The sequence below is a fragment of the Delphinus delphis genome, chromosome 6, assembly GCF_949987515.2.
Source record: "Delphinus delphis chromosome 6, mDelDel1.2, whole genome shotgun sequence".
NCBI classification, from domain to species: domain Eukaryota; kingdom Metazoa; phylum Chordata; class Mammalia; order Artiodactyla; family Delphinidae; genus Delphinus; species Delphinus delphis.
Genome location: NC_082688.1, coordinates 49,049,878 through 49,063,021, shown reverse-complemented (window position 1 = coordinate 49,063,021; position 13,144 = coordinate 49,049,878). Strand labels below are relative to the sequence as shown.

Here is a 13,144-nt window from a genome sequence, read left to right as displayed (position 1 = left end):
TTTTAATATGATAAGAAGTAAGTTAAATCATGTTTTTGATCCTTACTTGACTATATTTAAAATTATTTGTTTGCAAATATGTATTTATCACTCTCTCCATTCACTGCCTATTTGTATTTCCAAAGTTAGTCTAGCTAAGTTTTCTCAACAATTAATATTCTCTATCAAAAAAAATTTTAAGTATCACTGGTCCCTAAGGACTGGAACCTTTAGTGCACTGAAACAAATTCATTTACACAAATCTAATTTGCCCTAACTTTTAAGAGATTTGCATAAAATCAAGAACACTGTCTAAGGGACAGCAATTTACTTTGTCCCTCTTCTCCCCTCTTAAATAGATATTAGTATCTATTCAAGTTGCCTAAGATTTTTTTCCCAGTCTTTAGAGATATTCTGTTTACTTTGAAATACTGCCAAAAATGAAATAAACACTGTTTTTTTAAAAAAAAATCTATAAATAAACAAGAGGTTAATCCCCTTAAGAATTTAGACTATGGACAATTTCCTTCTTGTCACATTCTTAATGGGACCCAGGGAGAGAGTTCTTAAGAACAGACCAAAATGTTTGGCTTTCTCTTCGCCTGTGTCAGCCAGGCCCAATCCTCAGCTTACCCAGTCACCAACTACCCTAAAATAACCTCTCCACCTCAAGAGGCCCTCAAAATGCAAGATGGCGGCACAAGAATAGGAGACGACGTTATCAGCATTATTTATAGCAGGGTGGAAATCCAATGTGTTAGACCAAACAAGCTGATCTTGTCACGTTTCTTTTGTGTGTTGGCATGCTGATAGACAACTGCCAAACAGATCTGAGGTTTGAGGCCATAGTTTCAATCTAGTACATAGCTGACTGACTTTGTGGCTCTTTTATCAGAACAACATGTGGTCTGGCCGGTATTCTAAGTGTAGAAAGAGTTCTAAGATAGGAATAACCTAATGGCCTGCTGTTGTCCAGAACATCTTTAGCATTTCACTTAACCCACTGTGGCAGTTCACAGATTTGTTTGGAATGTCCAAAAGGAGCCAGGAAGCTCTATCCAGTGGAACATTCTGCAATGAGGAAATGTTACATATCTTCCATAACCAGCTCACTTGATCACTGGCTCTATGTGGCTGTTACGCACTTGAAATGTGATTAGTGCACCTAAGGAAATGAATTTTAAATTTTATTTAGTTTTCATTTAAATAGCCACATGTCCTCGTGGCTACTATAATAAACAGTGCCAATCTGAAAAACAGTAACTCATTATTCCACATCTTCATTATAGATATTTTGATTCCTTCTTCTTTTCTCTCAATTATAAATATAGCAAAATTAAAGAATGTTTAGAAAATGAAATTCTATTCAATACCCGTAATTTCATGAACCTAACAAAACTGTTATACATTTGGTAAATTTTCAAGGTTTTTTTCTATGTATTTTTAGATGAGTTCGATATAATTTGCCTTATTTTATTTTGCTTTATTTTATCTATTATAACCAGCTTTTTTTCACTTAACATTATGAAAGGAATATATTTCTCTACTACTAAATAATATTCACAAGCTGTCAGAGTGAATGATTGCCTATTTCTTAGATTGTAGCACCATGATTTGTATATTTCCTCTGTTTTTGAAATCTTGGGTTCTTTCATTTGTTTGCTTCCTTGCTTGCTTGGTTTTATGGTCATTATAAAATAATGCTGTAGTAAACATGTGAAAGCATGTTTACATTTCTCCTCTTTAAGATATGTTTACCTGCCAAATGTTTGAGTCTTATTTAGGTAATACTTTACATGGTGAATCATTTCACTACCACAGAATCATTTTGAAAAAGTACTTTTTCACCATTCATGTCAAAAACAGACTTTAAAGAAGCGAAAGGAAAAGAAAGCCAAATCTTTTCTAGGGGCAGCACTATTAATTCAGTAAATTACGAGACAGATTACTACTCCTTCCCATAGAACAGGAAGAATTGCTGATAAAATGTAACTGTACTCAGGGCTGATGCCATAGACCTCTGCTTTGCAAACGGGGAACAAGTTCCCACGCATAAATCCTACAAGGAAAATATTTTACATAGTCAGATCATGTCTAGAATTTATAAAGATAAGAAAATTAATGGAAGTTAAATTAAAAAACCCAAAACGCCCCTTTTATTTTGTTCCTTGTAAATACATATAGTTATATATTATCACATCTCCAAACTATCCTTTTTATAATTTAAAGTAATATGAATACAGTCCAAGTAAACTTTCACACATCTTACGATTAGGAGTTATTCTGAAGATATTGGCCTAAGACATTTTATATTTTGCATAGTGATAAACTGTCATGAGATTTTTCAGTTTCTTTTTAAATAAATTCTATATTCTGGTGGCTCTGATCATCAAAGAGCAGTTAGATCCTATTGATAACACAGATAAATTGAAGACATAGCATACTGTATATTAGAACCTAAAAAGAATCAAATGTTCTCATTATTCATAATTTGGGTTGTACTTTCTGTAATATCTCTTTGTCTTTTTTGAATTAAGATTTGTATTTGAGGGATTGACCATGGACTGAATGACCTTGTGCTCATTAAGCATTAGGTTATACCTGTGAAGCAGCTTTGTAAACTGCAAAGTACAGTGAAAATCTAGTATAAATGTTTTGAAAAGCGCTCTTTGCTCATCCTATACATGAAAAGGAGACTTTTAAATTGGCTTAATGGAAAGAAATCCAAGACTTTTCTCTCTGTCTTTGGCACAATAAATTTAATAATTTATAGTAGAGATTTATTTTTCCTTCACATACAACAGTAAAAATGTTTGGCCTGATAAAATAACTGCATTTAGGGCTTTTATTAGTGATAACACTCAAGGACATAGATCTTTACTTTGGAAATGGAACTTGGGTCTCCAGATAGCAAATCACTGGGACTTTGTTCACTCTATGAATGAAGCACATTGCCAGAAAGTCAATTCCAAAGAATCAATAGTGTGTTTACACTGGAAATGTTTGTAAAAAAGCTTGGACTGCCATCCACCCTGTACGCGCTTTGTGGATTATCTGGGGAAAATATTTAAAAGTTGACTGGTTTTCCTCTGCCACCTAGTTAACTTCTTGCTTTCCTCTCCCAGTGTTTTAAAGAATGTAAACTAAGTTCAGCATTAGTGTACACAACATATCATTGTGAGCTTGATTCTACTGAAAAAAATGAGAGAAGTAGTCCCAGGGTCATATATAAATGGTTAACCATTACTCATGCCACTGTGATCTGTGGTTCACAGACAATGAAGAGGTGCCTGTAGTTTGCTTCTGCACATCTGTTGTGTCAAGTACATCCCAGGTCGTAAGTGTTTCCAATTTTTGGTTGACAGAACTCACAGTTTTACTTTTCTGAATTGCAGGTGGTTTTCATGAGCCTGTGCAAAAGTTTTTGGGACTGTGGACTTGTAGCCCTGGATGACATCACAATAGAATTGGGAAGCTGCTCGTCTCCAGGTAAGACGGCGGTCATTTCAGCTTTCTTTTGTCTCCCTGGCCATTTCATGGCATGTCCTGTTTCTCTAAGAACATACCACGTACATTTAATCTGTGCTAGTCTGTCCTTTGCCTTTCTTGTCAGAAGTGCCTCTCTCATTTAGAAATGATGCCTTGAATGCAATGTGTGACTTTGTACATATGACTTGACCCCTGTATCTTCATCTATAAGAGAGGTGGTAATACCTACCTGAAAAGTGGGGATAATACACTTAAATTCCCTAGTGTAGGACCTGGCACAAAACAGTGCTTTAAAAACAAATACCTTCTATTATAATTCCTTTTGTTATTATTATTGTTGTTGCCTCATACGCATGCAGGTTTTCAAGAAATATTGGTGAAATTATTATACATAGACTAGGTAAACATATCATATCTAAATGATAATAAATAAATATTTTCCAAGTGAATTAAATGACAGTGGAGCAATGGAGCAAGCATTGATGATAGTGACAAATATTGTGGCTGTGTGTTGGACCTTATGTCTAATGAGAAAATTGTGCATACCTCAACCCAAATCATTGGTTTCTATCTACTAATTACCACTGCATCCTAAGTCTCAGGGTATCCATTTCTTTAACAAACAGGCAAATTGTGGCATCAATTTGGCACCAGAGAATAATCTCCGTGTTTATTTAATTAAAAGATAATTTGTTTGTAGTCGATTTGTGTGGCATTGCAAGAACAACATAAAACAAGATAAAAATCTCTACACTCAAGACGTAGAAAAGGGAATGAGCCTTCATTAGCTTGTAGTGTATATAAAATAAAATGAAGTAAAATAATTATCATGCAAGAGATGGAAAAGATAAGCTATTTATTAGAGAATCTAGAGGTAGGGAGGTACAACCAAAGAAGTCCCCAGGAAGTTGGGAGGTGACACCACTCTAATAATAATCATTATTACAGTTATTGAAGATAGCACCCAAAGACATAAACATTTGTTTTTGGAAATGGAAAATAAACCTCCAGGCAGCAAAACACCAAGTTCTAATTTATATTTAGCTAATATTTATTGAGAACTTCATGTTCTAAATATTTTACATACATCATCTTATTTAATCCTCACAACCCCCTGAGGTGGATACCACTAATATTCCCACATTACAAATAAGAATGCTGAGGCACAGAAAAATTCAGTAACCTGCTCCTCACATATTAAGCTATGTCTCCAAAATCACATTTAATTCTTTCACATTCTCCCCCTCCTCCAAAGCAGCTATAGAGTTGCTCTGAGGATTCCCTTCACTCATTCTGGATTTCTGAAGAATGCTCCTGCATGCCGTTTTATTATTTTTATGTTTCCATAGAGGCAACATACCTCCAGTTTTCAGAGCTTTATAAGCTCATTCACACAAATAAATTCACAAGTCAGAGAAAGTTTCTTTCTCAAAGTATTCCCATACTTTTGGATCTAGATTTCTGATTGTTCTCTGCCTCTCTGGCAGAACCTAGGGTGGAGTCCAGCCTCTAGCTGGAAGCACCAGCGTGGCTTAGGTGGGCTTCTGGTGAGGGGGGCTGCCTCTTCATGTGGGGCATGTGGCCAGGCGACACCCATACGTGCAGCACGTGCTTCCAGTGAGCCTTGGAATACATATTCATTGAAAGAGCCTCAGCAATTGCATCACCTGCTGTTCCTTGCAGAGAAGCTTCCAACTCCACCTGGAGAGTGTACTTTCGAACAAGATGAATGTGCATTTACTCAGGAGAGAAGGAACCGGAGCAGCTGGCACAGGAGGAGGGGAGAAACTCCTACCTCCTACACAGGACCAAAGGGAGATCACACTACTGGGGTAGGTGAGTTATGCCACATGGTGCTGTTTCCTAAGGAAACCAGAAATAGCATTCTAGGGGTCATTTACTGCATTTTGAAATGGGAAAAATGATGTGTCTAGAATGAACTGCGCGTGGGATGCTACACATGTGGGGTAGGTAATTCAGTATGTGCATTTAAAATCATTCTTTCTGTTTATTACATTGCTTATATATCTTGCTGGAAAAAGGATTTAAAGAGCTTACAAAAATATGCACGCAAAGACAATTTAATTAGAGGTAGGTTTAAAAATAAAAGAGAGATGGACAAAAATGAAAAAAAAGTATATGATGATGTAAACTTAAGCCCAGGACTCAGACCTAGTATAGAAATATGCTGGCAGACAGGGGAGGAGATATATCAGTTTGAGTCCTCACTTTCTAGAAACTGAAAAAGATGGAAAACTCATCTGTAAAACATGACTTACAGTGTTCTTAGGATAGAAACAGATGAAGCAGTCCATCAATGGGTGGAGGCAATAAGGAGTTGCATTTTCTGTAGAAAATGTATAAACTACAATAAACTAGGCTAAAAGTTGATCTACTTCTTATTATCACCATGTGTCAGCAATTGTAAACAATGTCAGTGATAAAAATACTCCCTAAAGAATAGACCTTGGGGCTTCCCTGGTGGCGCAGTGGTTGAGAGTCCGCCTGCCGATGCAGGGGACACGGGTTCGTGCCCCGGTCTGGGAACATCCCACATGCCGCGGAGCGGCTGGGCCCATGAGCCATGGCCGCTGAGCCTGCGCGTCCGGAGCCTGTGTTCCACAACGGGAGAGGCCACAACAGTGAGAGGCCCGCGTACCGCAAAAAAAAAAAAAAAAAAAAAAAAAAAACAAAGAATAGACCTTTCTCACTGATCCTCTCAATTTTACTTGGTATACCACTTGGATAACAGCACATCATTTGGCCCAGAAAAAAAGAACTATCCCTGATACTAAGATTATAGAGATATTTCCTGAAGGGTCCTTACAGAGAGTTGCATAGTGCTGTTTCTTATGGTCTACCTCAAGATAAGTCTAGGGAATAACACCACAGAGCAACCTATAGCATAACCTATTTGTTGAATTGGCTTAATTTGGTAGGGTGCAATCAGGAACAGCTTTGTTTTTTCTTTCCAACACTCTCTTCAAACATACCCTAGAGAATTCTCCCTTCCCCACCCCTTGGCAGATCCCATAGCTTCTCAGTCTGGTTGAGGTATAGGAGCCGCCACACATTCAGGTATGTTAAAAAGTCCAATTCAAATTAAAACTTCAGTTTCTCATTCAAGCAAATCATCTTTCTCCCTCAGCATGGGCCTGATTCAAAGTTTGGAGATGATAAAAGGGAAGACTCTCTGTGCTTTAACTGTGTTTAACTTCCTCCTCTGCCCCTCATCTTCATGATCATTTAGGCAGGGTGAGTGGAGGAGGGATTAAAAGAAAATAACTTTTAAAATGTTTGGTGCTATTTCAAATTCTTTCTTGGATATTGAATACCTTCTGTTATGACAGATATCTAAATACTGACTCTTTGGAGACGGTATCTAAATACTGCCCCTTTTGCATCTTACCATTTTTGGCACTGTACTCTCTGGCTTATCTCCTATGGCTACCCCCTCTTCCCCTAGCGCTTGCACTACAGAGGTACAACTCACACAGATTTTCTGCATACGTTCCTCCTGACAGTTTTGACTTGGGTCCTTCTGAGAGCCTTTGGTTCCAGCCACCTTCCCAGTGAGTATAGATTTGGCCTCGGATCCTAAACGCACCTTTGCCTGACTAAGAAGAAGATGTGCAGCTTGGTCCTCCCACTGACCTCTCTTTCCCTCCTGTTGCTTCGGAGAGTCTGGGACAGTGTTGCATCAGTTAGGGATGCTGTTGAAGAGATTCAGCCTTGGTTCGACCAGGTTCCAGCACTGAGTAGAAGATTCTAAGAGAGCTCTAAGAGTGTGTGAGACTGTATCTGGAAAGACAAGGAAGTTAAAAAAGATGACAAAAAAGACTTGTATATGTTAGGACTATTTTGGTTGGGAACAGTTTGTTACCCTTTGTAACAGAAAGAAAGGCCATTTCAGGGCCGACTTCAGGCATAGCTTGATGTAGGGGATAAAACTATGTCACTGGGATCAGTCTCTCTCTCCATCTCTCTGCTCTGGTTTTTCAGAGTTGGCTCCAATCTCAGACAGGCTGTCCTCTCATGGTAGCAAGAAGCTACCACAGCTGCAGCCTCATGGCCTTTCAACACTGAATCTAGTGAAAAGAGATAACTCAAACAAACAAACAAAAAATGAGTCTCATTAGCTCTGATTGGCAGTGTATTGAGGGCAGAGTACTATCAAATTCCCGTTTGAATCCCCACAGGGCTTACTATTGTACCTTACACACTACAGAGGCTCAAAAATGTCCATGGAGTGAATAAATGAACCTACAAGCCTTCATTGATGTATATAAGAATAACTAACCATTTAGTTAGCAAGACCCCTAGAAAATGTTATAATGGGGAGAAACTAAATTACAAGAGGAGTAGAGAAAGATCAAGAATAAGTCAGCTTTATTTCGAGTCCATTGTATTCACGATGTTGTCTGTATGTATGATTTTCTCGGGGAGGGAGTTGATAGTTTTCTTCCATTTCTCAGGAACACCAAGAAGGCTAGCAACAACAGATCTGAGAAGAGGGCCATGCTGTGGTGGACGACCACAAGGGAATCCTCTGGGTAACAGGCCGTGCCATGTCTTAGACACGGAAGAGAGGACAAAACAAAAATAGTGAGCAGTGGAGAGAGGGAGTCTCTGAAAAGGGCAAGGAGGGTCACCAGGCCTGGTTATAACAGACCCATGAACTATGGTATCAAGGCTCCCCACTCACTAGGTATGAGACCTTGAGAAAGTTACTTAAAATCTCTAAGTCTCAGTGATGCCATCTAGAAAATGAGAATAATTATAGCTACTTATCTGTTTGCTTACTTCAGAGGTTGAGTTTAAACTTGTTTAACTTGTAGATGACATTCTACCTCCTCCCCATACACAAAATCTATGAAAGTCTTACAAAAGCGCATGCAGTAGAAATTCCATTACTCATCATTTTGCTCCTTTATTTACGTTGTTCCTGGTTTAAGGGCACATGTTAGTTAACTTGGTGTGGTTTTGTTTAAAGAAAATGATATGATTGTGTTTGCATTGTCTCTTTGAAAACTTCGAAGAATGTTTCACCTGGCTGGGGTGAAACTTCATAAGAAAAATTGCAATGCAAAAACTTCTTAGTGTGTTCAATACTTATTCCAAGAAAATAATTGACACAGTGTACAACACAGAGAATTCTGTTTTTGTATTTTTTTTTTCCCAGTAAATTGCTTCTAGGATTTGCCTTCTTCTCCATCCTTCATTTCACCTGTTTCAATGCAAACTTCCTAAAGGTTCTCAAGACACCTTTCAATTTTCTAACCATATAAAATTTTTTACAGATTGTATCTTTTTATTCCTATGTACAACAATGCAGAGGGGTAGCAAATTTTGCTATGTGGTGCCCAGGATACCTACAGATATAGCACTGGAATTTTATGTCTTGGTTTTGTTCTTTAAGTTACTTTAACAGTTATTCTTCTGGGGAAATAGTAATATCTAGTGATCATTTATGGAGCGTTTACCACATGCAGGCACTGTGCTGGGACCTTTATATCCTTAGTCAGTTTGAGATGCTATAACAAAAATACCATAGACTGAGAGGCTTAAATAACAACATTTATTTCTCACAGTTCTGAAGGCTGAGAGGTTCAAGATCAAGGTGCTGGCAGATTCGGAGTCTGGTGAGGGCCCACCTCCTGGTTCATGGACAGCAGTCTTCTTGCTGTGTCCTCACATGGCAGAAGAGGCAAGGGAGCTCTCTGAGGACTCTTATAAGGGCACTAATCCCATCTATGAGAGCTTGGCCCTCATGACCTAATCACCTCCCAAAGATCCTACCTCCAATTACCTCCAATTACCATCATATTGGGGATTAGGATCTCAACATATAAATTTCAATAAATAAACATTCAGTTGATAACACATCCTTACCACAACTTGTAAAGTATGTGAAAGTACCCATTTTTCATATGAGAAAACTGAAGGTTGGAGAAGTGCCTTTCCAGGGCCACACAGCAACAAGTGGTAGAGCAGGGACTGAATCTCAGGAATATTGGGCTCTAATGTCCACATTCTTTCCGCACTGCCTCACCACCAGAGTTTACTACATGATAGTAAGAGACCACACATGACCTGGGACAGTTGTGACAGCTTATACGTGAAAAGCACAATTCTTCACTTAGCAGTGTAATCTCAACCCTATTACCCTTCGCACCAAAGAGGGGTGTCTGCTCTTGGAAAGGATATATTCAAACTGATGGTAGTTTTAGACATCCACTGAAATGTATCCAGCAGAAAGTATCTAAATTTTTTCTGACCTGTTTCTAGTGTCAGTGAACAAATATTGTCAGTTTAACTCCAGGACTGCAGCTCACACACCCACTGTGTATCCTAAACCTTCAAAGGGTGGCTTCCCCTTTTCCTGGCCTCTAATGGCCTAATGTGGGCTGATATATTGTCTCTCAGATCACAGTATGACAAGGATCACCCATTCAAAAATTAAAGCATAAGCAATTAAAGGCCCTTTTAAAACAATTGTTTATTTGTTAAAACCACCACTGTCATAAGCTACATGTGCATAATGTAAGATGAAACATCTTAGGACTGGGGGCAACCATAAATGTTATTTAGTGTAGGCTCTCTACGATCTTGATTTATTCCATATTTTCTGAGGACCCACTATGCATTAGGCCGCAGAACTATAATTGCTGTGGAATTACAATAAGTAAGGTAATAACAGTTAAATTCTAGAGATGATGGAACCACGCAGAGAAGAACAGTTAGCTCTCCTTGGGAGCATCTTAAAGAATGAGTGGGAATTCATCAAGAAGAACATCAGGGAGTAGGGAAGCATTTCAGGATGAGGGAATGACAGGTGCAAAGCATGGAGCCATTAAGCAGTATGGCAGCTTCAGGGAACTGCAAGTGATTCTACCTGGCTGCCATGTAGAATACTGTCAGAATTCCCAAGATTGTGAAGTATGAGATATAGGCTTGTATGCAGGTAGTACATTTGGAGATGTGATCCCAAGGAGTACAAGTGTGGGGCAAAGGCATCAAAGCAGGGAAAGAGGGAGAGCTGATACGAGGATGCATCCCTGACTTGGCCACTGCTATGACCATCTGGCTGCTTGATCTGGGGGGAACAGCTGAGAAACCATGTTGAAGTATGTCCCAGAGCCATCACCCAGGGGAAGAAAGGGAGAAGCATTTGTCCACAGGTTCCCTTCCTGCACTGGCCAGGGATAACTGTCCATTCAGCATTGGCTACTCTCTCTTCCCTTATTTCTAGGTTACATTTGCATGAGTGCTGAGTGATTCTGCCGAGGGCCAAGCCCAAAATGACTGCACAAAACTTAGCATCAAATACAGGAAGTAACAGGCAGTTGGCATGGGCCCAAGACAAGGCATCTATCAGGTGCATCTGAGTGAAACTGTTTAAAGGCTGTGTAGAATTAGTTGTAGTAATAGTGACTAGAATAAGAGACCAGTGAGACAGAAAATCTTTAGTAGTGAACAGAAGCATCTCATATGGCCACATCTAGGAAAGTGGTGGGAGATGACAGTGGACAGTCAGATGAGAACCAGATCACCAAGGGCCTCGTCTACATGCTAAGGAATTTGCATATTCACTCTTTGTAGAAAAAGCATTCATTGAAAAGCTTTAAATGGACCATTTTAGTGGTCCCAAAGCAAAATGATGAAGCTTTACTTGATAGTTTTCCCAATAGACATCATACTAGGCACCACTTTCTTAGCCATCCTGCTTAGGGGCTTTACATCTAACACTATCCTCGACATCTGTCTAAGTCATCACAAAGGTCTGGGAAAATGAGAAGCAGTTCGATCTCAGAAAAGGCTTGAAACCCTTCTCTAGTGGCTCTCTCATAAAGATGAGGATAGACAGAGGCAAATTGGGTATGAGAGCCAGGACTCAAACACAGTTCTCTTGATTCCGCCTTCATCTCAGGTGATACGTAAGGTGAGGTCTTGGCCATTTATATTCAGATCAGCTTGAAAAGAAACAGGCCAATACCATGAATGAATGACTTTTGTTGAATGTTGTACAATATGAAAGAGTATCAGCTTCATAAATCAGAGACCAGGTGTCAAAAACATTATAAGAAAAAGGATTATCACATCTAACTCCTTTATTAGGATTAGAATTGGTTCTATATCAGGTAGCTTTTAGTGTATAGCAAACACCCCAAAGCTTAGTGGCTTAAGATAATAACCACTTATTTCACTCACTATTCTGCAAGGTGGCAATTTGATCTGGGCTGAGCTGGGCAGTTCAGTTCTTGGTTGGGCTCATTCATGCACCTGAAGCCATCTGCCAGGTTAGTGAGGAGCTGGCTAGTTTAGGGGGGCCTCAACTGGGATAACTTGTTCTGCTAGCTCAGATTCAAAGAGTGAGGAAATGGACTCTATCTCTTGATGGGAGGAGCTACTGGATATAGGGAAGGAATAATTATGGCTATTTTTGCAAACAATCTACCATAGATTATATCAGCCTTCAAAATGGTCCCTCCTGAACGGGTTATTATTGTGGAATCTTGTAAAGTCACTTGCATTGATGGTAGAAGTGCTAAATTTAGCAAGTAAAAGTACGTGACACCCAGTTAAATGTGAATTTCAGATAAACAATGAATAATATTTAGTAGAAGTATATCCAGATTTTGGACATAGTTTTGAGTGCAAGTCATGGAAACAAAGAACATTAAAACCAGAAAGGACCTTAGAAAACACATGGCCCGGAGGTTGCAAATTCAGATGCAGTCCTGTGTTAGGAAACCATGTCTTTAGCAGGAGGGCTGTTATGTAACAGAGTGCAGTGGGGACTGTGGTTTGCTGATGTATGTGCATCATCTAAAGGTACTCAAAATCAAGTTTTAAAATTATTGTGATACCTAGATAAGTATCTGCAACCAAGTTTAGCTCAGATGCTCCCAGGTTTTACCTCCTAACTGAGGTTATTTGATTCAACAAGCTGACATAGTTAAAGGGGGGTCTAGGACTGGAACCAGATGATCATGACACCCAGTTCTACACTCTTTTCCTACACTGAGATGCTTTTCCTTTAGCCTTACTTTGACAACTACTCAGTATTAGTTTAGAACTTGGGTTGTAATCCAGGACCCCTAAATACCCAGCCAGGGATCTCCTAGATACTGCTAGAAAAGTACATTGCTCTTCATTATTTTAAAGTAAAATACTTACTGAAGTATAACATGTACATAGAAAAGTGCTGCAAATTTCCCTCTAAATGCAGTTTTAGCTGTAACCCACATGTTTTAATAAGTTGTGTTTTCCCTCTCATTCAGTTCAAAGTATTTTCTCATTTCCATTTTGCTTTTTTCTTTTATGCATAGGTTATTTATAAGTGTATTGCTTAATTTCTAAATATTTGGGAATTTTCTAGTTACTGTTTTTAACTTGTTTCTAGATAATCCGACTATGCTCAGAGAACATACCCTTAATGATTTCAATCCTTTGCAATTTGTTGAAATGCCCAAAAAAGAGTCAATTTAGGTAAATGTTCTATGTGTGTTAGAAAATAATGTATATTTTGTTGTTGTTGTATGAAGTGGTCTGTATATGTTGACTGAATCAAGCTTGTAATCCTGTTCCTATTTTCTATATTTTTACTGATTTTTATCTGTTCAGTTGAGAGGTGTATTAGTTTCCTATTATGATTGTGAATTTATTTCTCCTT

General features: G+C 38.6%; 1 protein-coding gene across 1 annotated transcript in view; it reads left to right on the top strand.

The window, feature by feature from the left end:
• Window positions 1-13,144, top strand: part of MAMDC2 (MAM domain containing 2) — a 186,047-nt gene that overhangs the window by 146,320 nt on the left and 26,583 nt on the right. The window contains exons 12-13 of the mRNA XM_060013422.1: window positions 3,375-3,468; window positions 5,152-5,304. Of these exons, the coding sequence (XP_059869405.1) occupies window positions 3,375-3,468; window positions 5,152-5,304 (247 nt within the window). The remainder of the gene's footprint in view (window positions 1-3,374; window positions 3,469-5,151; window positions 5,305-13,144) is intronic.